The 27639-nt window shown below is 29.1% G+C and overlaps 1 protein-coding gene across 4 annotated transcripts in view; it reads right to left on the bottom strand.

The window, feature by feature from the left end:
* The window catches only part of LOC100166190 (fasciclin-1), a 69257-nt gene that overhangs the window by 39886 nt on the left and 1732 nt on the right, over nucleotides 1-27639 (bottom strand). For 2 of the 4 annotated variants that reach the window (XM_008188492.3, XM_008188494.3), the window contains exon 1: nucleotides 576-1102. The exons of 1 other annotated variant lie outside the window; for it this stretch is intronic. In XM_008188492.3, coding sequence (XP_008186714.1) covers nucleotides 576-713 — 138 coding nt within the window. In that variant the 5' untranslated portion in view covers nucleotides 714-1102. Of the gene's footprint in view, nucleotides 1-575; nucleotides 1103-27639 lie in introns of those variants that run through there. One more of the 4 variants, XM_001945507.5, reaches the window with a different exon arrangement.

The following is a 27639-nucleotide window of genomic DNA, read 5'->3' as shown; positions in this document are numbered from 1 at the left end:
TCGGTGTGACTCCTGAGAAAAAGTAAATTATATTTCCGGCACGACCACGTCGTAGGTACCTGGGGATGTGGACAGGTAACCGCGGTTGTAGCGGGAACAAGAATAATATAATAATAATAGTATATGACCGCAACCGCTCGCACGGAAGAGGAGGTGTGGGGGGGAGCTCGCATGAAAGGAGGCTGCTGGACTCGCGATACCGACGACGGGGGATTTCGAAAGAACCGTTTCCGTCGGATGGAAGTAGAGGCTATACCTATACCAGACTACCGTAAACGACACACGTATCCGCATGATAATATTATAAATTAGATTTCTCATTTGGCGTTTAATAATAATAATAATAGGTTACCTATATTACTGTAGGTACGAGTAATTTAATTTTCTGCCGATCAAAAACCTGTTTTTGCAGATCTGCGCGGAGATTCGCGAGCTAACGAACCGCACGCCGGTTAATTTAAGTAACGACAAACCGTTCTAAGCGCAAGATAATATTATACAATTGCTATTCCTCGCGGGAACCCGGTCGGAACAGTCAGTTACCGGAATGGGTTTTTTTTTATATTATAATTTACCTCGGACAGATCGCCGGTCCACGCCAACGTGTCGATGATCGTCTTGTAGTTGCCGTTCAAGCTGAACGCGACTGTCGAGCCGCACAGCAACACTAGGAGGACCGCGGACGCAAAACCCGTGGTGGTGGAAGATTTCATTTTTGAAATTATTTTTTAAAAAAAACCGTCACTCGGATAAAAATAACAAAAAACGAAACACTGGAAAATCTTTAAGACTCTATTCTACGTAAACGCTATACTAATACTACTACTAAAATACTACTGTAATAATAATGGTATGACAACGATGAGAAAAATAATTTTAAAAAAAAACACCGAAACTAATTCCCGTCGAAGAACATACTCGGTTCGAGGACAAACGGGGGACGGAACTACAGTACAGCGCGCGGGCACCACCGGGCGACGACGACGATGAGTGGTACCGGTAAGGCGGTAACGGACAGACTGGTTGAAAACGGGGAAATAAAACCGCGGGATGGTACGGTGCCGGTGCTGTTGCCGCGAGATCGGTACAGCGTCTGCTGACGGCGCCCGGCGAAACTACGCGCGGCAGGCGGGCCAGTCCGTGCGGATCAATATTTCCCGCCACCGACGCGGCGCACTGCAACGGTTCCGCGCGCCGCTCACCGACCCATGGTGGATGACCGGTCGCGGGTGGTGGGGTGGTAGCGATGGCGATGATGGTCGTCGTCGTTGTGGCGGCAACGTTTGAGGCGGCGGCGGTCGTTATGGCGGCGTCGTTGTTGTCGTCGTCGGATGGATCGTGTGCAGTATTTTATTATTTCGAATTTATCGCGTCCGCCAGCCCGGCGTATCGAGTGTCCACCGCCGGTGTGATTGGAGGTCGTGTTTTGATTGAGACGCCGAGATTATCGATTATCTCTCTGGGGCCCGACAACGCGGCGATAGTCATAATCTGCACGCGCGCGTAGGTACACCGGCCAAGTGTGCCGGTGAAGCTCTGCCAGTGCCAGAAAACCGTCATACCTACCCATAATGCCGGCAGTCTATTATAGATATTAAAATTGGTATTATGGCCAACGGTTTTCTATTTCCCAGAAACTCCATGGAGGTATCTACAATATATTATTGCGTTATCGTTGGGTATACGCCGTGTAACATGTCAAACTATGTGGCGCCTATACATAATGGGATATCGATAACCGAATAAGTTAATATAATATACCTACCAAGGTACCGGGTGTAACTGGAAAACCTAACAGATGAAGTCACTTTTCTTCTAATCAATATTTAAAATTTTCTTTTAAATTATTAACAGACGCATGCGTTACATGTATGGGTACTGGGTAGTAGGTATAACATTTTTTTTTTTTTACATACTGAGTGCTTATTAAAAAACATTAATATAATAGACATTTTTTTGAAAAAAAATCAAAATAGCCCGGTTTCAAATCAGGTTGATAGAAATAGTTTACTGTAAAACATCTGTTTAATTCATGCGCGTAGTTTATTTTTAAAAATTTTTTGAAATCTCATTATTTTTGTCAAGCTAAGTTCATCCAGCCGTAAGAAACATTTTAGAAAGTATAAACATTTTTTTTAATAGTTTTTACTTTTAAAATTAATGGGTTTTACTTTAAAACATTGACATTTTAAAAATCATAAAAATAAACCACTTTGCTTAGATAAATGTTTTTACAATCAAAAGTTTTCTAAAAACCAGGACAACGAATTGGGTATTTTCAAATTTTCAAAAAAAAATTTAAATAAACATTTAAATAAACATTTTTTTTTAATAAAATAATATGGGATTAATAAGTTTTTTTAATATTTTTTTTTAGGTTAATTTATGCATAAAATAATAAAAAAAAATTTTAACAATACAAAAGCATGTATTTATCATCTTTGCATATTCACCAATATATGAACAACAGTATTTTAAATATATATAATATATATCGATGAATTCAAAGTCACCTAGATACTATGAGCGCAATTCACTATACTTATTTTAGAAACCAAAAAATCTCAGGCGAAATGTACTATAGTATTTTTACTACGTGCTCAATGTGGGTGCAATTTAAAAGCATCCACGACGATAACAGACACAAAAAAATAAAATAAAAAACACATCATTGTAAAATCAATACACTCATCGCTCCGCTCAGAATCTAAAATGATTATCTAAAAATGTTATAATATGATACGTGTAACACACGAGTCAATAAATGATAAATGATATAAGAAAAAAAAAGTACAAATATTGATTGGACCAAAAGTTATTTCATCTGTCAGGTCTTCCTATTACATTCTTTACATCTATCATAATATATTGTAATAGGCAGGCTTCACGCAGTAATGCGGTATATTATAATGACGACGACGGTGATATTATTATTATAAACCTATATACGAATATAATATTATACGTTCAACAGGATTTTACGGTTTTCAATTAATGCTTTTTAAGAAAAAAAATTCAATGCCATTTCGTTTTCATGAGAGTGAATAGTGTAAAATCATTTTCGATCTCGTAATTTTGAGTTTACATAGAGAAACGATTGGCAATAAAAAAAAAAAAAATGTTAACAACGAATAAAATATATTAAACATATTATACAGGTATACATAAAAAAATTTAGCTGTGCTCACACATTTATAACAACGCAGTTTCAGGCAGTAAGTTGTAGGTTTTAGAAAAAAATTTGATTCTGTTTTTGTAGTAATATAATAACAAATATTATATTATCATATTTAACCAATTACTCATGACGTACTGTTTATCTATACCTATATTGCTTAACAACTTTAACTTGTTTTACTTTTTTTTTTAATAAAATTGTCCTTAGTTTTATATTTGCATAACTTATATTAATTCGATTTTTTTTAAAAGAAACATTCACTTCTGTATCCTTTAATTAGATACTTTATAAACATCTTATGGCGATTACTATCCATTTAGTAATGTATTTATCTATATTAATTTATCCATTTGTTCTAAATACAGTTTAGTGTTGACGTGACAAAGTGTTTACCATACCAATATACTACACTTGGACCTATATTGTATTTTCTTATTCCCAAATTAACACAACACAGTCTATTTTAAATATAAATATTATTAAATTTAATTTGGTTAATATAACAATAGGTATTTAATTATATTGTTCTATACTCTTCTATAATAACATTTAATAGAATAATATTATGCTAATATAATTGAATTCAAAAACAAAACACATTTTTTATGTGGATTAATCAGTTTTGTATTTTCTTTATGAAAGTATTGTGGTGTAATAAAATGTAATGCAGAAGAAAAGAATAATAAAACACACATTGTTCTTTTAAAAGGAAATTTATTTCCGTTGTAACACTTAGAAAATTTTACCACTTATCTAACCTTTGCAGTTTGCACATACACTTACTATATGAAGGGACTTGAAGCACTCTTTAGTGCTCTATAGTTCCATATATTATTACAATAAGATCGAAAAAACTTATCCCTTTTTTTTATTTTTGTTTCTACTGTATTCTCAGGTTAAACGTAAACTATCTTGAACTGTATATTTACGTAGTTGTATATAGGTACGATGTACATAACGTGTATTATTAAAATTATAATTTCCTGACATAGTTGTTCACTATGAATAAGCACAAATTAACCATGAAAAATACAGTATTTGCTATGATATTTTTTTACTAACCATGCATAATACGAGTACATCATGTTATACACTTATACCTGCATGTTATATCATCATATTATACATATTACGCAACTGAATGGTTTTATGTCTACACAATATTATACACGCCTTGTATATTTAAGGATATGCATCTAACCATACACTCACATCGATGACTATTTAAATTTTAAACTATACAAATTGTGTTTTATAAATAATATAAACAATAAAACCTTTTAATTATACATTGTCATGTAGGTATATGATGCAAAATAGACACGCCACACGTTTAACAAAACAAATACAATTTGCATATTATTACCTAATTTATTAAATAGGTAGATATCTACTTAATATTATAATAATTATTTACAACTTGTTTAAAATTCTACAATTTCAAATAGTTTATTAAAATTCTCGTGATATTAATTATAACCAAACAAATATAAGAGTAAATAATGTACACTCGTAAATCATAAATTATATTGGTACTGAGCATTTTTCAATTAGACCTTTGTTTTTCTGTCTTTTAGGTACTCTACAATCTTCGGAAAAAATTAAAATCTATTTATATTATGCTATTGTAATGCCGAACGCTATATACCCTTGGCTATCTTAAAACCATAATGTTGATATACATAATAATTCCGTTGTCTACAAATTGATCAGATCAATTCTATACTCTATACAAATTTTCTACGTTTCTACGTTTCTGCTTATGTTTCTTTCTCTCATTGTAAAATTTCTCTCATTATTTTTTATTCTTTTTAAAAAGAATTCTGAAGTCTCAAACAAACAGAGAATCATGGCATCTCCATGACAACCAAAGGTGGATGTATATTTAGAAAGATCATATCCTGAATGTCATCCTATATATAATATATATAAGATACCAAAAAGTATATATTATTCATATTCAATTACACGAGATACATTTTAAATATATCTTATGTTTTTAGGCTGGATAAACAATAGAGAGCGAAATAAATAAAAACAGAAGTAGATAGGTTATCTACACATATTTTTTTTCAAAACGCGTGTTTTATAATATCAACGAAAATTAATAAGTATAGTTATTAAAGCATCATATATGTCTAACTTTTTCAATTTGTTCATTCTCTAATTTTATTCTTATAGTTAAGACTCACAAATTTAATGAAACATTATTGTTATATTTATTACTGTTATTAGATATACCATAGATAGTTTTGTGTGAAATACCGGCACTATTTATCACGCTATTTTAATATGGACAAAGCGTGTTGCCCCTTTTAACGCATTGTTCGTGATTGAATTATTTGAATTATTCACTAAATAAAATCTAGCCGTCACTAATAGAATGATAATAGATTTTAAGACATGCTTGCTAGTTGCTAATGTTGAATCATATTTGATGGTTCCTATCCTATAGGTGTTCGTAAAAAGATATTTAAAAAACCATTAAATACAGCAGTGCGTTAAATAAAGGACTTATACCTTATGCTCCACTTTAATATTATAAGTAATATATTATTATTTAAAAAATAAATACTACGGATACAATGAAACTCAGATAGTATTGTAACTAATTTATGATTAGTAGTTTTTACAATAAATTTAATAAACGGTTAGGTTTGGGTTCAACCAACTATCTAAAACGTGTAAACAGTTCACATGGAAGTAGTTATGATGGAATGACGTCACCAAAAGCCGTTAATATCTACCAATATATACAGTAAATATTATAGGTACATACAGAACATACATCATTCATGTGGACGTTTGATATTAATAATTAATGCATTGATGTATTTGTTATACAATGCCAAATCATTCAGTCGTAAAATCACTAAATACAATTTGCTATTATAATGTTCGTCAACATAACACATTAAAATAAACTCTTTTTGAATAACTATATTGTATACCTACTACCTAGTTGCTTAATTTAAAAAAATATATTTTTGGTTATATATAAGTATAAAAAAAGCGGGTAAGTGGAAGTCGCTCTGTTGTACATGGATTGTATTAAACTTGAATTCAATGATATAATATCATTGTATAAGAAAAACGACTTTGAACCCGGAGATGGGTTGTCAGTCTGGATATTTTATATTATTATTATTTATTATATCATGTATGTTGAATTAATATTATAATATTAAAATTTTTTATTCGTTTCTATGGCGATAAACAAAGCGTTCGAAATTAAAATCCCATTTTTAGCGGTTTTTCGTAATTTTTCGGTGGTTTTTCCCGTGGCACTAAATAACTATTGACAAAATCGAAAAATGACCTCTTTAAAGAAAGTAACATCTTGATCCAATTTACTAAAAGATATGGTACTATATGTTGAAATCGAAGCACTCCTTCTGGTATAAATTTTGTATACAGGATATAAAAAAAATAAACACCATTGTAAAATCACTAGATTCCTCGCTCCGCTCAGAATCTAAAAGTAGATATAATTTAAAAAGAACGTGAGAAACAATTTAAATATAAAAAATCCAAATTACACTTTACTTTATATTAGGTATGATTTAGGCAGGGATAACAAAAATGTCTAGAAAGTACATCAACTTCACGAGAGTAAATCTTATTTAAAGAAACAAACTAAATAAAATGTACATAAAGTTGCTTAAAATACTGTTTAAAATATGTATGAAAAGTGTTTTTTATAATTACAAAATACCTATATCAAAAAATTTGAAATATTTTGCTTATTCGTTTTTGTTTTGTGTTTATAGATGTATATTACGGTAGGTATACAGTGTAATCCAAAAATGCTTTTAAGTTATAATAAGAACTTCAGTTTTATAACATAAGATCGAGATTTTTAAATTCAAAACATACGTATACATTTTTCTTTATAATAAAATTATTATATTTTACTTTAAATCTGTATACTTACTCCGACATCACGTTATCAAAAATATAAGTAGCTAAATTCGTATTTAAATAAATACATTGGTACACCAATTCAATTATCTAATAAAATTAACTTGTAGGCACAGTAGGTACATATTATATAATAAGTATTATATTCTCTAGAAAAAACGATAATGACGTTTTCAACCTTTGAATTGACATATGATGTTGGCATGTAGTTGTTGAAAAAACATCCCTTGCAATTTATTGTATTTAAGGTGTAATAATATGAAAGTCTCTGTCGAGAAATGGAATGTTTATTGGCAAACAATATACGCATGTTTAATTACATAATTATCATTAACAATAGAGTAGTTTAACCGACAATATCGTACGAGAAGATGGGTCAATATGTTCCTTGTCATAGCCTATTGTTTAATGTAAATTATTAAATGTATATAATATATATTTTTTTTCGTGAACACTCATCGGACCCAGTAGCGGCGTCACGGTATACGTAATATCAGAAGGAAGCAATGTTCCGGCCCGCTAGGCATACCGCGACCAACGCCCTCGTGAACATTAGGCGAAAATAAAGGTCATAAAATAATAATAATAATAATAACGTACCTAAAATGTAAAATACACGTTTTTTCAAACGTAAAATATATTTCGTATTTAAATCGTCCAGTGATAGTAATAAATAATATTCGTAGGTATTAATATAATATAACACTAGTACATAATAATTATTATGCCACGATTATCATCGTTATTTTGTGTGGTCGTCATTCGCCGGGATAAAGGATAGACACCCCCCGAGTTCAGTAACCTCGATTTTTAATTTGACGAAATATGTACCTATCTAGAAAGTTAACTAGACACTCTACATCTATCGGATTTCGATGAAACACATTAAATTAAATTTATTATTAATCAAACCTAGTTAAGTTCAGTCCATGGCATCATTCACGTAAGCCCTTTCCGACGAAAAGTTTCGTAATTAACTTTCCTCTCGGACTATTTCCAATCTCAATGCACTATCAAATCTCTAAAATGTTTTGGCTTATGTAAAGAATAACATTTATCTTCAGAGAGTGGTGTTTCAGTATTAATGACCGTCAAAAGATCACATAGCGTAAACGACATAAAATATATATAACTAGGTAGGTACTAGCTTACGATTGCTTAGCCAAACAATGAACATGAACTAATAAAACTAACTGACTTATATAATTGAGTATATACTGAACGATATAGAGTCAATGATAATATGTACTCATTTTCTAATTACAATTTTATTAATATTTATGCTACTTGCCCCGCGGGGCCAACTGATGACGGATGAAACTTTAAATAAAAGTTAAACACAAACGAAAAATTAAAATTATATCATCATTTATAACCAAATAACCAAAATTCATGTGTTTGATAGAAACATAACATTTAATTAGTAAAAGAGATTATACCCTCAGTAATAAAAAAGTATAAAATAAGGTGAGAAGCACGGGTCCCACGTCCCTCCCCTTAAATGCGCCCCAGGAAGAGAGAGTATATTATATATAGCTCTATTATATTTCCGTACAACACCAATAGATAGCGGTCTCAATAGGTTTTTTGGAATAAAAAAGCACCTTATAGTTAGCTTTTCCGTAATTTAAAAATACGTGTTTGCCAAAAACCTAACCCATCATTATTTATCATTTCAATTTCAACTTGTTATTATACGTTTAACTGTTGAATACAAATGTACCTAATTTAATTTTTTTTTAATGCTCAATTATTGTATCTGCGTATAAGTAGAATTTTTTTTTTTATTTAACACATTTCTGTTTGGTTTAGTTATTACACGCGTGGAAATGAAAATAAGAGGGTAATACACACCTATACGTATTATTAAGTATTAGACACGGACTAGGTATAACTAATTGGATTTATTAACCATATAGGTATACACGGTGTATAGAAAATAATGACGACGTTGATCGATATACCTATAATAGTGGTAGTTTATTTTGCTTCAATAAGACTTCTCCGCACTTTGATTTTTCCGTACATGGCATTAATATGCAGATATTGATTACATTAAAAATACTCTGTACTCTGGCGGGCCTATATACCGAACTACTGAAGTGTCTGACAATCCGTGGGTATATTTTAATCTAATAGCACGTCGCGCATTGGTGCCAATGTGCATGGTTAAAAGTAACGTAAGGTTTCTTAAATGGTTTATATAGGTGGGTATTGATACCATTCCAATTAGGTACATTGGTTTTTTAGGTTTTTTTTAAAGAGGTTTTTAGATAAATTATTTATTAGTAATATTCAACACAATTCCCACAAAAATTAAACATATACTGCAGAGTATAACAAATAGAACTGACTTTTGGAATAACTTTTGTTCCAATCTATGTTTTAAAATTTTTTTTTATCTATATAATTTATAGCCACTTCCGCTACACATGTAATAAAAAAAATTATTTTTATTTTTTAATACCAAAAATAAAAAAATTTAAATTTGATTTAAATTTTTTTGAATAAATTCTAAATTGTCAATTTGTGAATCTGATTATAAGAATGATTTGGATGGTAAAAAAAAATATCTAAAGCAAGTAGTTTATTTTTTTAGAATTTTTTAAAATATCAATATTTTTTCGATTAAATTAATCTGGAACGCAACAATAGCTTTTTTAAAAATATTATTTTTGGAAATTTGCTAACATGGGTATATTTCTTGAACTATTTACTAATCATATAATTTAAAATTTTTTTATCATACGTTTAAGTAACATATTTTTTTTTTTTTGGTCAAGTCTTTCTGTTACACCTTGTATATTAAAATACATTTTTGTATAGAATAATAGGTATTATGTATACTGGGTTATTTAAGAAGTATATATACTCAGTACTCGACCCCGGGGTTTCCTTTAAAAATTAAACTATTCAAATTTTGATTTTTGGAATTTTTAATTATACTTAAGTCTTACAGTTCATATTTTAAATTTCTTAGATTTGTATACCATTTAATAAGTGCCATACTTTTTCGTCAAATAAGATAATCAACATTTTTACTGTACATATTCAAGATATTTTTTTTTAATATGGAAAAACATTGTAAATATGTATTACATTTATTTTAGAAATCCAGAAACTATATTCGCTCGAATTTTAATTTAAATACTTTGACATTTTCAAAAAAAATATAACTGCTTAACAGTTTACGGGAAAATAACTGTTTCTTAAGTTGTATCGTCAAAAAATACACCTTAAATTATATAAAAATCTTAAATTAAAATTACATACCAAAAATCAGAATTTGAACAAAATCATCATTAAAGGATTAGATACGAACATGCACGCTGGGTGAATCAAGCTGTGTATTATAATCTATCATTGAATACAATTAAAATTTTTTTACAAGCGTACTGCGATGTTCTAATTCTCACAATGTACTTTTTAATAATATGTATTTTGTAATATAACACTATATATTTTGTACTTCCCTAATATGAAATAATTTGCGTTCTTCCCACATCAAAAAAATGAAAACAGAATATTTTTCTAATTTGGTATATAAGTATATAATAAGTATACCATAAAATCTTTACTTTTACTTGGATCATACAGTAGAACAAACATGTAATAACATAAATTAAGACAATTATTCAATAATAGGTTCGGTAAAAAATAAACGATACACTTAAATTAACAAGAAAGAATAAAACTGTTATTAGGTACTATATACGCAATATCGGAATATCGCATGTTGTAAATTTGTGTATCATATAATTAATTTACCTACCTATCGATAATTATGCTAATTTTAAAATTGTCTTTATTAACTACCAAGGTATAAATTATGATAGATTGTATTTAAGATACAATTTAAAAAAAAACAAAAAACCCCGATGTAAATATTATGTAATTACATTTAAACGATTACGGTGGCGTCCACGCATCATATTATAGTTAATGAATCGTTAATTTAATGAAGTATAATTTACTTATAGCTAGAATATAAACGTCATGTTCTATTTACTATTCTTAGATAATCTCCCAACAACAAAAAATACTTATAAGTTTCCTTATAAATGTTATAATAATGTATTTTTTCATAAGTTATAAAACAAAACGATTTTTAATTAGTAACATTTACGCAACACAGTCAAACGTCCATGCAAGCATATTATACTACGGAGGGCCAAGGAAACAATTCGTAACACAGAGCAACATCTATTTACGGATAACTGACAGTTTTTCATTTCTCGAATGTGTCCAGAATGAATACTTTTATAATTTATAAAACACACAAACACTGCGAGTACAGGGTGATTCGTTTAACAGAAAGTAGCCATTATCATTTTAATTTTATTTCATATAATTTTTAGTCATTATTAGACAACATATTTTATTTTTAAAAAGTTGTATTTTGTTCCATTTTTTTCTTATAATAATGTAATAAAAGTAATTACAATTATTTAAAGTTTCAACTTTAGTATTTAAAGTTTTAGCTCAATACAATTTCGGTATACTATGCCGGCTATAAAAACTTTCATTTCCTACTTGTATTAAATAATTAACTATACTCATTCAAAATTCAATTGTTATTCTTAAAAAGTCATAGAAAAATATTCTTCATAGGAATACTAAATTAAAAATATAAAACTCAAAAAGTGATAATAATAAAAAACTATAATTTTTTTTCTTAAATGTGGTTTTGATTTCAAATTATGTAGAACCATATTTTCAAAGATGTTAATATAGCATTATAGCCTATACCTGGTGCCTTTTGAGGTACCTAATGTTTAAATTCACTTTTAAAAGAATCACCCAGTAGAGGTTTCACTGCCATGTAGACTGTAGAGTAATGAACAAAACTTAACTGAGCTTTAAATAATGGTGCACTGGCCAACATCTCTGAAAATAGCAAAATCAAAGGGTTTTCATTCGGTAGAAATGGGACAAAATTAGTGGAATACGTTTGAACCAAATCATAAACACCTAGAAACACAATTTAAATTGTTCAAACGTTTTGGCAAACGTTGCCTCTTCTTTAATAGGCACATCTAGGTGGATACAGAGTAGATTAACCCCCCACAATTATGACAACTGCGATACTGCAAAACTTTGAATGAAAAATAAAAATAAAATAATAAGTTTTGACTGAAACAATTTAACCGTGTCTATATAGTTGTGTTCACACTGTTTGACTGTTCGTCTTAAGACTGTGGAAACCGAAAAGGATTATTAATTATAGAATTGTTTATAAATTGGTACAAACAGTAATATAATATTCTGTTACACTTTGTAAAAATATATGTAAAACTATTGTCCAAACAAGATCTCTCCATTAACAAAGCTCATAAGACTGTTTGCCTTGAATGATATTTCGTCTTGATCCGAGCTCTTGGCTGACTGGGTCGTTCCGCATCGTTGCGCGTGCGTCATTTGTAAACTCCTCGACGCCATAATATATCGTCCCACTGACGAATCGTCAATAGGGTGAACAATACACACCACATCATCAGGGTTTATATGATACTACCCAAGAATGGTTTTACCCTCCTCGTAAAATGTCAAATGCGATTCGAACTTCACACACATGATAATAATATATACAACCGGAATTTTCCGTCGAATTTCGTAACGATCGCCTCGGTCGACGGTCGTCGCGTCCCATATAATATTATAAGAGTTCACGAACGTTTAAGGTTTCTACGCCACGTTTAGCCTGGAGAACGTGGAGCACTTGTCGATATTGCTTTTACATAATACAACAACAGTATTATTATTATGACGTAATCTAAAGTGGACGGACGTAGATTACACGTTGTTCAGTTGTTGTTGTGTGCGGTCGCGTCACACGGTTCACGGTGAGTGCATTATTTTGACGCTGATCACTCTCCACGAGACTCTGTAAGACGATAAATCTAGTGAAGTGCGCTGTGCCGCTGCACGCGCAAGCAGAAGACCTCGTCGGCAACAGACGTGTGTAAAATAATATTATATTATATCGCGTTCCGGTTAAATCGTGGTCGGAGCTGCCGACACACCAATCCGTAATTCCTCCTTTTTGGTGTTCGATATCCTTTTACGTGGTTAGGTCATCATAGCCGGATCATTAAATACTAATCTGTTCTGAGACGACGACGAAGGCACTATACACTTATAATATACTACCGTCTACCGCTATAACAACAAAACAACTTACCTATAATGCCGCTCTGTTACACGAAACTCTTGGATTCTTATCAGATGACGACGTTTGGTAGAGGGAGGGGGCGAAGTGCCTTACCGTGATCTATTATATTTTTCCCTACACTATATATAATGTATATTATATCTAAATAACACCTCTCCCACTAAATTGATCTAAAGACGCCACTGATCCATATGCGGCATCATCTATATAAGTATAGTTCAACCATAATGTATTCTGTATATATTCTTTACTCTATGGCATATAATATGTATTATGCATGTGTGTGTAACGACGAAGAAAAATAAACAATCGTTTAATCTGCTCTCTTGATGATATATTGTGTATGTTTATATTGTATATTTTATTATTGTATGCATGTAGCAGCACACTAGAATCGATCAAACGAATAAATCGCTCCTCGATTGATAGAAGATAAATAACGCACCGAAAATAAGTACAAATCTATTTTGTGTGTGTGTGTATTGCCGCGCTGTTTTATTTTGTTTTTATACGTCTGAAACCAAAAATAAATAGTTTTTGTTGACGGGTTTAAAACAAATCTGTGAAAATTTAGTTCATATTTATTTTCTCTCTCATAATAATATTTCTCAGAAGGATGAATGTTTCAAAAGATGTAGATACATATTTCGATAAATTAAAGTTTATATTTTTGTTTTTCATTTTATTGACATTTTTTTAGAAAACAAAATACAGATTTGAAATTATTGTTTGATCTGGTACAAAGATAAACTACATTAAAAAATCTCTATTTTGTGTTTTATTAATAACAAAAAATAGGAAACCGTGATATATAGACAATCTGTTATGATTAAATATTTCCATAGCATCCTATGCATTTTTCTAAAGTATCCATTATAATTTAAAATTGTAAGAAAAACGTATGTTAGATAGATTTTACCCACGTCTATATCCCAACAAAAACAAAAGAGACGTACTATAATGTACCTACTACAGTATACTACCTACTTCCTATTTTGTACATTTTCATGGAACAAATTAAAAATTTGAAATAAATAACTGATTTCTTAAAACATTTTGGAACCTATTAATTTATTTGGCTGTTTTAAATTCATTATTAATAAATATACTTTTGATATTCTTATGTTTTACCGTCCAAAAGAAAATTTAAACACGCAATGTATTCCGAATCGTACACGATTTATATTATAATAATAAATATGTATTATCCATATATTATATAATATAGAGTATAGACATTAAATTATCCTTAACAAAATTAAAAATATTAGATATTTATATTTAAAAATACATATTAATATATTATTACCATGTCAATGTACAATACAAAATTGCTTGAAATCCACTTTTAAAATTTATTATCCATAATATATAGATTTTAACAACTCAGAGACTGAGAAACTGCTCTTTCAAATTTTGATTTTAATAAATCAAAGTTTTCAAGAAAATCATTTAATTTAAAAAGAACAGTAAAAAAGGTTGGTTTTGAAAAAAAAGAAGTTTGTTTCGCCACAGAACACTCTATAAATGTTCTAAAAATTCTAAATAGTTTAAAACTTGAATATAAGGTCCATAACTCTAAAGTATACTTAAAAATTTCAAAAATCACAATTCGAATAAAATCATTATTAAAAAAAAGGTAGGTGGCATGCTTGGATAAATCACCCTGAATAGTATTTATGTATGTTGATTCAATTATATACCTAAACCTAGTACCTACTTAATATCTTTTAAAAATTGAATATTATTTTGTTTCTACTGATCTTATTTTTCCAATTGACAAATCTAAAAATCTAATCAAGCATTAATTTTTATAAAATGCCAAACCTTATCATCATTTATTGTTATATGAACCATGGTATATACATCAATGTTATTATTAACAATTATTATTAATATTCACCAGAAATTATTTGACATTTTCTCTTTTAAGCAACTCTAAGTATCTAGCTGATTGAGATATTTTTAACGCTGATATTTATATGACATAATGAGTACTTACATCAATAAACGTTATTAAGTTTAATAGTAGAGGATTATTTTTAATATTTTTTTTAACCTCTGGAAGTTAAAACTATTTCTTCGTCATACACATCATCTCTCACGCACACAAACACTGCAGTTCGTACACAACATTATTTCATAACATAAAAAGAGTTTGAGGATCGGGGTCCCGAGTAATAGGTATCCATTGTTTTGTATGAATGTGAATTGAGTTGCCGTCACTTTATCAACAGGGCCGCTCACGGAAGAGCTATACTATTATTATAGATGTGAACGAACCATTTCCTGTGCGACACAGGTCGTAAAACAACTTCTATTCCAAATAATGTTCAATATTATGTCGAAGAACAACTACAAAGCTATGATATTGTAACACACACTATTGTCATGTTATACGTATATAATGTATATTATACATTGAATGCCTCACCGTAAATAGTCTATACTTCTAAACTTCAAATACAATATTACAATCTATTGTTTAAAATGAATATTCATAGATATAGTAACTTAAAAATAGTTTGAGTAAAAATGTTAAATATTATATACTATAACAACACCTACCTATTTTATAATAATTGGATACTCGAAATCACTTAAAAATATCCATCAAATAGTATAATGTTAAAACTTTGACTTTTTTTAAAAATATTGATAGATATTTATTTTTGCTTCCACATAAATTCTAATATATATAACCAGTAGGCTAGTATAACTACCTACAATGTTTAAAAACTATTAAGTACGTATAGGTACTTATAGCTGTAACTTATAAGTACTCGCCTGTTTTATTTGAAGACTTTTAGATAAAATTATGTATACGATAATATGGTAATGTATACTGTATAGTGTATACCATATAAATATATTAATATAATATATATGTATACGAAAAATATAAATTACTTTTATACTGTGCAAATCTGTTATTTCTTTATTCTTACGTCAGTGCATAAGAATCTGCGAATTTTCTTAAAAATATATAAATACGAGAATTACCTATAACAGGCTATAATATTGTATAACATATTATATTAAATTATAATATTAGTACCTGCGTAAGAATGAAACGAGATAAAAACTTTTTTTATGTCATATTTTAAAAACTTTAAAATATGGAAGCACAGAATATGAAGGTGTGGAGTGGTAGATAATACAAAAAAATAATCTTCAGGTTGGTAGTAATTATAATGAGACTAAAAAATAATAAATTTACATAAGACATAAATAGAAAATACTATAGTTATGCAAATGTAGTAGCTATGAATAAAATATAGCATAGGTACAGGACATACAATACACTACTATACCCGTTTAAATAAAGACCGAGTGAAATAAGGAAAGTTTTACATTGCTTTTTAGAAATATATTCTTATAATATTCTAGTAATTAAAAAGTTTTATATATTAAACAAAGTGCAGCTTGTGTTTATTATGGTTGTATAATTGCATATTGCATATAAATTGAATGTATAATATAGATTACGAAACCAAAATTATAATTTTTCTTTAATAGACAAAATAAAATATTTTTTCAGATACATCCGAATAACCATAACAATACCTGTTTTATTGATATGTTTTTGATGGAATTTTAAAGCAACTTGTAGTATTTTAAGCCGTATGTCTGTATATATTAAAGTAAACATGAAATAGTCAAATTTTTCTAGTTTAAATGTTGAGTAAATAAGTTACGACAAGTTTTGTTCTATTATTATTTGCTTAGAGCTTTTACCAATGTTTTTATTATCTTGTAGTTCTATAAACAATCAACGTTTCTATTATCAAGGACTTAAGTAACATATTTTTTGTTGGATCGTGAGTCCTGATTATTTATTATTTATCCATATAATAAATATGTTATAGAGGGACAATAAGGGGTCAATTTTTCATAACTCATATTCGTAATATTTTTCCCCTAAGCACTATAATGAAATGTTGTTATTAATTTTGATACTATAGGCATTTATTATTTTATTAGGTATAACAAATTAATAGGTACCCTACGGCCTACACTGTGTACCGTACACACAATGTATGTCAATATAAGTATCCAAATAAAAATTAAATTACAAGAAAGTGCTTGATTCTCATTTTACCTCCACGTTCTCCAAAATATTTTACAATGAACTTTATTGAAATAAATAAATTATAAGTATTGTTCATGTTAGCACCTACAAAAATTAAAAATAGGTCATTGTTTTAAGTCTTCGGGAAATAGCTGACTTTTACAATAGTTGTAGGATTTTAAAGGTTTTAACATGCAATGCTCAACTAAAGGGTTCCATTTGGTGGTCTTCTTTTTTAACCTTGGATTTTGTGTCTAATTCTATGGAAAATAATAGTATCCAATACCACTATATCAAATTCCCAACATCAATCATTTTTAAGAAATATCTTGTGTACGAAAAATAACTATAATATTGGTACGTAATAGAAAAAAATATGTTCATAAATCATAATATTATATATTATGATAAACACTTAAAATAATTGTATAGAAATCAAAATTTATCCCAAACATAGTATCATATTTCAGTTGGAATTTAGAAAATGAGAACATAAAAATAACCATAATACCAATAACCAACATTGTATATACCTATCTAGTGACTTATCTAGTTAAATATTTGTTCAATTCTGAATTTTATCTTTTCAGTTATAGTTTAAATATTTTATTTACTATAAATCATAGAACTAATCAATAATGTATAAAAAAAGGTGTAAGAAATGATACAACAAAATGGTATGTAGGTAGGTAATGATAAGTAACATACAACTAAAACAACAAATTTCAAAACGTGAAAAATTTATTTGCAGTTATGTATGGAATTGGCACTCACGAGAAATGGAAATGGAGCCAACCCGAGAATGTCGTCGTGTAAATTTCGAAGTAGATATACTCTTGGATTTCGTTTTAGTAGTATATTACATCTCAGTTTTCTTTAAAATATTTTATTCATATTTGAGTATACAATTATTTAAATTTCTAAGAATACGTTATTCGTTAGTCGCATATTGCTGAATTATCGTTATATAATTAAATTTGTTTTTACGAATTTGTATCATACAATTTGAATGGTAATCGGTAAAATAACCCAGGGAAAAATAACACGGAAAATAGAACAGTTTTTAAAAAATTTAAATATACCTATTGATTGACTATCACAAAACAAAAAAAAATATTAATATCAATAATTATTATTACCTATTATAATAACTGGAACACTGAAAACCTTCAAAAAAAGCTAATAAGTCAAATTGTCTATACATTCACATAATGTTTCGTTCTCGTTCCTTTACAAAATATTTAATAAATAATTTGACATACATTCAAATCTAATAAAAAAGTTAAGAAAGAATTAACTATAATGATAATCGAAGTTGAATCGAAGTATGTTATATATGAGTTGATTTTCGATATCTTATTTTCAATCTCCAATAATTAGCTTTAAAACTTGTGATATTTTACTTTCTGCATTTGAATTATTGAGTTTAGTAATAAAATATTGAAAATTTACTTTTTTACAGGCACAGATTAACTTCTCTTCTACAATATAGATAGTATTTGTTTTTACTTACAAACCGCTCAATAAACCATATTATTGGAAATACAAAAATTAATTTTCATAGCATTTTCCATACTATTGATATTTAATATCCCTTAATATTTTTTTAATCTTCATAATCAATTGATATATTTTTCATTTTTTAAAATTGTTCTTTTTTTACAGGATTCAATTTGAATAGGGTATTCGTTATTAATAAACTTACAGTCATAATGTGATAAAACTATTATTATGTGATGTTATTCTAGAGTCTATAGACAAATAGAGGGTTGTCGGCAAGGCTTTCTAAAAGTCCTATATATTGATCATTTACTTTCAAATACCATTTTCATGAAACAATAATATAGTATTCTAGAACCTACAAATGTAAAGCCACGTTATCGGCGTATGAACGTATTCGCGCAGTCGAACATTTTATATCGTACAAAAAATACGAATTTATTCCAATTTGTCAGAAACGATACAATACGCTCTGTCGAGAACCATCGACCGTAGATGAGTTTTTATTCACTGTACGCAAAAGCTCGATATAATGCGGAAAAAAATAATCGGAAATTCTCCTCTTGGCACAATAATATCGAGGAGGGAAAACGGGCACGTTATTCGTTTCACGCGGCACACGATAATAAAACAAACGCAGAGCCGTTGAAAAAACCAATAATAACCATAAAACAAAAAACTAGAGGGATATAATATTATAATGCCGGAGCTCGTGTCAGTGGCGTATTGCTTGGTTGCGTTTTATTTCATTTCTATGGTAGGCGCGACAACGGGGTTTTTGTCGTCGTGCGGTGAACATAATATAATAATAATACCATAAAATATACGCGTGTATCAACGATCAGGCACCCAAGCGCGCGCGCGCACGATTAAAATCTACGACTCCCGCACCCACAAAACGCCGCGACTTTGTCGATTGATCGTATACGCACACACTAGGTATACTCTGTAGTTATACTCTCGTACAGTATTTAATGTATACAGGGTGATTCACAAAGAATGCTCGCCCATCCGAGCTCTGTATGTATCCTCGTTAATTGTGCATATTCTATTAAAATTCCGATTTTTTTGTATTTTTAAGAATACTTACTTAAAGATCAGAGTACTTAAAACGCATTCAAAATCCACAGTTCAATTTTCGATTAAAATGCATTAGGATTATCAAAATAAATCATCTTCTTACAGAACAAAATATAGAGGTTCTTGTTTGAAAAAAAAAAAGAGGAATAATTTTTATCGCCACGGAAGTAGGTACAATACGACACTCCTTAAACGGCATATAAATGTATTAAAAATATATAGTCTTTAAATATCCTACATCGAAATGTCTTGGTGAATCACCCTGTATGTGGACGATGTATATAAACGTATTACGACATGAACTGTAAATATTATTATATTAATGTAAGTCGTCCCAGCCATGCAAATAATAATTACTCACGCACGCGTAATACGAGCAGCGATGCACTTGTTGTGCACGCTCTTAAAATAAAATGTTTAAGAGGATGCAACGAATGCAAGGTGTGGGTGGGTGGCGCACTAATGTGGTCACGGCCATCGTCGTCGCTCAATATTAATGAAAAAATATTATATTTTTGTTCGCGTAAAATTATACCTATACATATGTAAGTGTGGTGGAAATGCTTATAGCAAATGCTTATAGTACCTACCTAAGACGGAAATAGAGTAAACACATAAACGATGGCCGGTCGAAACATGACGCGCGTATAGGTACGCTCACGCGATTTTTAAATACGGAAACGCGCAAACGATGGGAAAACGTAAAGATGACAGTAAAAAATATCTTAGAAGATTTCAGCATTGCATGTTTGAGACGCCAATAATTGTGAGTCATCTTCGTGTTGTATGATAGTATCATCCGCATGAAAACCAATGAATTTTCGAGGTCGGTGAATAATCCGACGACGACGACGACGACGACAACGACAACGGTTTAGGCAGTTTAGCGTCTCGAAATAGAGGAAACATTCGTCACGGTCGACGGGCAGACGGACTCGGGAAACGCCCGCTCGCCGCTGGTGCGGAACGCGCCTTTTTCTGCGATGGTAAACGTCTGGGTCTGGCCAACGATATCCGATCGGAGGATTTATAAAAACGTTACGGGCGGATTGGTGTGCGAGATATATTATACACAGTAAATAATATCGTGTGCGAGAGTATAGTCCTCCGGTACTCCGATCGAGGAGGGTGTCGCGGGTACTTAAATCTGCAGCAGTGCTGCACGCGACGAAATTACACACCCGCTCTGCATTACGCGTGTTTTATAAATTTATAATCGCGTGTGCATAATATATTGTGCGTAACGTTATAATACCCACGCGAATCCTTTCCCCATTTGTAGACTCGGCGCACCGGCCTGTACGCGAACTCGGTGTAACGTATCAATCGCTGAACAAGATCGGACTTTTAATAGTGTTCAACAGCGAATATACAATGGCGACGGCCAACGAGTATTATACCGGGAATATGTATGATATGGGGTAATAGTCGTGCGTCGTCGTCGTCGTCGTCGTCGTCCGATTAGAATGTTAGACACATTTCACACAGAGGGGCTGTTCTCTAGGGGTCTTCGTATAATATGAACATTAATATTGTACAGGGTGGGGTGGCTCGCCGTTATTTTCCTCGAACGTGCCAGCCCATTCGCCAATACTGTATAATATATGATATGTGTAGTACTCAATACTCACCTTCTGTCAAAACTTCAAAACTTGCATAACTTATAAACCTGCATGTGAGAATACACTTATTGGAAATTAATAAATAATAATCAATGTTTTGAAATATTTACATGAAATACAAGATAGTGTTGAAGAAAATATAAGTATTTTTACTATATCCTATAAGGTGATGGACACAAAAATTAATTAAAAAACACATACATTGTAAAATCAATTCATTCATCGCTCCGCTCAGAATCTAAAATATAATAATTATAGAATTAATACTTATTATATTCGATTGTTTTATATCGAGTTAAACCAAATATAAAACTAAAAACCTACAAATATTGTGTAATAAATTGTTTTATCTATATTATTATAAGTGTGGCTCTTTGATATACCTAATAGTCTTGTAGGTAATATAATTGTATTTAAAGTCAATGCATGCTGTGAGTATATATAATATATAATATAAACTTATGTCCCATATTATGTTGTGTCAAATAATTGTATGGATTTCAAAAGCTTCGTCGAGTGATTAATACGTTCCGATTACAAATCTATTTATATAATTTATCCATTGTTGAATATATTATACGTCAAACACCGGTGACAGCTTATATATCTAGCCACATTTTTTCTCTTACATAATTAACTATACTAAAAAGAGTATATATATATATATATGACTAATAAAAGTAGTTACATTATGAAAAATGTACACATCGTTTGACAAACATTTCGTACTTATTACACAACAAGATATAAGGTCTGTTGGTATCGTTGAAAAGAAATACATCGTGAATAACAATAATACATAATAATATGTGATATGTGTTGTGTTTACAAACTAAAAGGAAACAAAACCGTTGCAACGCGTTGGACGAACCATTTAGAATCTGACCGATATAATCTATTCCAAAATAATATATTGTAACAGTAACATATCGGTATTCATTTGGTTATATATAGAATATGTAAAATTTAAACCTAATAGAAGCGAAATATGTTCACAGACTTTTGAAGTGTTAAATTTTAGCAAAAATATAAAATATCATTAAATTATATTATACTAATATTAAATATACTATATTCAGGGTTTCAGGGACAGATCCAGAGTGAAGATCTGGGAGGTCCGCCATTCACTTAAAATAAATATTTTAACAAACCATTTATTTTAATTTTAGTAGTATCATAATCATATCTTATTAAATTTGTTTTTTTTTTTAACAATTTGAATATGGGTATTATATATTATTGAATTGGGTATTGAGTTAATATAAGTTTCTCTGAAAGACATGGAGAAGTGTGTTGGTATGTCTGGAGAGTTGGGCATGATCCTTTGCACCCTCGTTTTATCCATCCCTGTATACTGTATAGTGAATACTGTTTTATTAAAAACTCTTGTTAGTCGATTCCATGCTTCATTACATTCGATTCTTATTATTAAAATAATTGAACGCTTTTTTAGTTGATAAAAATTAGTTAAATTCATGCCACCTTAAATTGTAATTAATTATGACTCAAACAATATTTAATACCTTTCAGTTCATATTTAATTTTAGGTGAATTCTGGTTAAACTGTAATTAAAATGTATGATATACATAAAATATTTACATAATACTGATCCAATATTTTCACGCCAAAATAAAAATGTATAGCTTTTGTACATTTTTTAATATTAATAATTGTCAATTATTACAATATTTTTGCTAAAAAATATAGAAATTTTAATAAAATTCTAATAGCGTTTTCTGTATTTGATATATTTTTAAAAACTTCACACTCAATAGCCTAGTAGATACTGGTGCTGAACTAAATACTCATTCAAATGTTCTCCAAAGGACCAACAATTTAGGTTAACATACAACAAATAAAAACTAGGTAAAAAACAACTACTTACAAGATGTAAGCTAAAAATTAATTGTATTTGTTTTTTATCATATCATTCTTTCCTATATAGACGACAATAAAAAAGAATGTGATTAAAAAGTGAAAAAAATCGTTCCATCTATACTTTATTGACCTTGATATATAACTTACTATCAACGCGGATTCGTTCCACTGTCATTCACCCACGTATATAATTATTGTCGTTAATATTATGATTACTTTCATTTTTTTTTTTTTTTTTGACATTTTGGACAAAATCCAACTATTCTATATATATAATATATTCAGCTAGGCGTGTTTATACTTTTATAGTATGTAAACAAAATATGACTTTGGACTAGAAATAAACGTACTTTTTTGTAGTATGTAACTACCTTACCTAACCAAATTACAAACATATTTTTAGTGGGAATATCAAATTTATAATAATGTCATAACAATATGCGTAATAAAAAGGTAAATCAGAAGTCTAGTCACTCATTAACTAGTGTGTATATAGGTATCATGGGAGCATATTGTGAATTCCTTTAATATTTCCTAGTAACATATAAACATATGAATTATAAATAATAATCCGCGGTGATTTAATATTTATGTAAACGCACATATAAAAACCAATTAAATATTATAAATACATACTTTTTGTTTTACTTTATTTACGTTACAATGTTTGTTACATAGGTACGCAATACGCTCATATAATATCATAATAAGTGAGTATGGTCATTGATTATAGATTGGTAGTATTTTTGTTTTAACTAAGTAGTTTTAAAAGTTAATACAATAATTATACAAATACAAATACAAATTACACCCCTATTTGAATGCTGTCTATAAAAATAATATTAATAATTATAAGCTGCAAGTTTTCAAGTGTATTGATAATTTCAAAACTCAAAATTAAAATAATATTGTTAAAACTTATGATATTATTCGACATTTCTTATATTTTAGTTTAGTAATTGTATGAATATTATATTTCGTTTGAAAATAGAGTATAATAGAAGGTAAAGGAAAACAACGCAGATTTTTCAAGCTAAAATTAAATATAGCCAAATCAATAAAGATATACTAAATTTTACTGAAACAAAAACAACAAACCATTATATCTTGTTATTTATTACACCAACGTGTAATTATATTTATTCACACACATTTGAATATGTGTTGTTTTATTATGATTTATGATTTACTAGGTCTATTTTCAATTAGAAAATTATGCATAGAATTCGCACGACATCTACATTTCGCACGCAAATAGTATATATCATATTGTTACAATATGTAATGTAAAATGTAGTATTTTAAAATACACTGTAAAAGAATTTAATTATTTTTCTCATATAAATAGTGGATTTTAGTTTTTACTAAAAATATTTGAATTTATAAACTAGGAATAAATACATATACCATTATATATAATATTATATACTATAAATTATAATAGTATTCTTAATCTCCATAGGTGTATTAATATTAAATTATTCATTAACTTATATATTATAACTTATGAGTATCGGACTCAAAAAATTAATTTCATAACCAGTAGACATTGGGTTTATTAATTTAGCGATTCAAATATTCTCAATATTTATATCCCTATTATTTGTAAATAATCCTACAAACCTAATTAACAAAAAAAAAAGTATGGAAGAAATTTGTACAAATTTTTAGGGTAATAATATCAACGACAATAACTTATTAATACACTATTATTTACATTTAACAACTTTAAATAGGTATAACATACCGAATTGTAGTGGAGGAATCTATGGGAGTAAAATATACACAACCAGCAAAAAGTATAAAGAAAATAAATGCCTAGAATAGTGAACGTGTATAAGCAAAATATCATTATGAATACGGTATACCATTTTGTGTCATTTCCGCAGCCAACAACAGTAATTTTACATCGCGTGATGTGTTACATCAAATGTACGTAATACAAATTCATGATTTCCTGAGTTGATAAATTAGTTAAATTGGATGCAGTATAGTTTTGGTACTTTTTAGTTGGAGCCTAACAAAACACAATCCTATGGTTTGTCAAAATGTCACTAGAATACACTTCTTAAGTCAAATAAAAATTTAAAAATATTATCATATAGGTAATATTAATATAATAATTTAATTTAACTAATGCATAGTGAATTTAATAAAAAAAAAAAAAAAAAAGTTTAACAGGGATAATAATCGAAATATCAAATTTGTCATTAGTCATAATCTAGTATATAAATTAGAATTTTCGAAAGTAATAAGAGTGTATGACACTATGGAAAAACATGTACCAGTTCTATCAGTAGATAATATCAACTACCAACTCACAAATACTCAATAGATACGTTTACGAAATATTAAATACATATCGGAATACGGTATTTTTCATTGTCTTAGTTTTTGATACAAAATTGTATTCATGATAAAAAAAATTCGTACAAAAACTAGATACCTTCAATCATCATACGGTTCTAAATTATCAAATTATTTATTAGGTAAATAATAATTATTACCTGCATATTTGCCTTATAGGAACAATTCTTAATAAAATTTATAAGTTTATAACTAATTTTTATTTTTTTTTTTTAACTATTACTCATAAATTATAATTAATTTAATATTCAACTATATAAGCTGTGAAATTTTAGTTTTAATATAGGTATATTAGGTTAGTGATGATATAAATTATAATTCCTATGATGTAAATTAAAAATAATCATCATAAAATCATAAGCCCTATTTTAAATTAACAATCCACATAAGCAGTAGGTAACTAAATACTAATTCGATCAGGAAAAGTATGCTATGCATACAATTTTAAAGACATTTAAATTTTAATATAAGAATATTATAATAATATACTTAATAAAAATTATTCAATTTAAATAAATTCATCCATTTATTTTAATTTATAATACAATCACACACACTCATTGACAATTCAGTCAATTTCAAATCTTCAGTGTTCATTGTCCATTCATCCCTGTACGAGTAAGTAAGTAACCAGCAATCAATACAGTTTCAGGGTCAAGGACTTTATCAAATATTTATGGAAGTGGTCCAAGAAAAACTAAATAACTCACGAGTTCACAACTATTTGCCACTTTTTATTTAAAGACCATTAATTCAAAGTTTTATTAAGATAGACATTAATTAGGTACCTACAAGCTACCAACACAGTATAAATTAAATTCAATCCAATTTTGGAATCATAAAAGTCAATCAATTAAAATGTTTTTTTAATAAGTACAATAATATCTGAAACACACCCACCTATGTTCACTCTATAATGTTGATATTTTATTCTGATTTTAATATTAATTTTGGCTGCTCCATAAGTTTTACTCAGATTTAGTATTTCTATAAAATGATAAAATTGTTTTGAACATTTAGTTAAAGTACGATTATTCGTTTGGCTCCAATAAAATAATAAGTATTAGGTGCCTACCTATATAAATATATGAGCAGGATTTTCAAATATTTCAAAATAATATGTTGGAGAATTACGCGAAAATTGACTAACCCGGAGGGGGAAGGGTATAATGAATTTGCAGAAAAGTGTTAGGCTATATTATATAATTAGATGTATGTACACTTCATTCTGTTTAGATTATAATTGGATCAGTTTGTTTAATTAGGTAATAGGTATACCATAAAAATACACTTATCAAACCAACTCACATACGTATAAATGGTGTCTTAAACTGTTTTCCGTATTTTTCAACGTTACTTCATCCCTAAAATTCATTCCCAGAAGGCCAGAATGCGTAACAGCCACTAACCGTTATTCTATAAAATATATAGTTTAAAGACGACAACTACTGTGAATGAAAATCTTAACCAGTAATGTTGTGCCTACGGAGTACCTGTAAATAGTACAATAGGCTTTTTAGTTACCGCAAAGGTATAGGTACTATTATATAATTATAATTTAAAATCATAGTAATAATTTTGTCGTTATCGTCTGACGTATGATACATTATAATATATATAGGCAATATAATATGTAAGTGTGTAACTACGTATATATATATATTCAACTATATTTATGTGTAATGGGGCTGTCGAATGGGGAAAATTGGGGGGGGGGGGGGCTTGAGGGTTAAATCTACGACGCAGTACAAGAACTTTAACACTACTTTATATACACAGGTGGAAGGTACTCACTTTGGACAAATTGTACTCGGTAGACAAATATTTGATCAGCGACGAACACTGGGC

Source organism: Acyrthosiphon pisum, chromosome A1, assembly GCF_005508785.2.
Source record: "Acyrthosiphon pisum isolate AL4f chromosome A1, pea_aphid_22Mar2018_4r6ur, whole genome shotgun sequence".
In the NCBI taxonomy this organism is placed as follows: domain Eukaryota; kingdom Metazoa; phylum Arthropoda; class Insecta; order Hemiptera; family Aphididae; genus Acyrthosiphon; species Acyrthosiphon pisum.
Note: the sequence above shows the minus strand (reverse complement) of the source record. Positions and strands in the feature narration are given on the sequence as shown.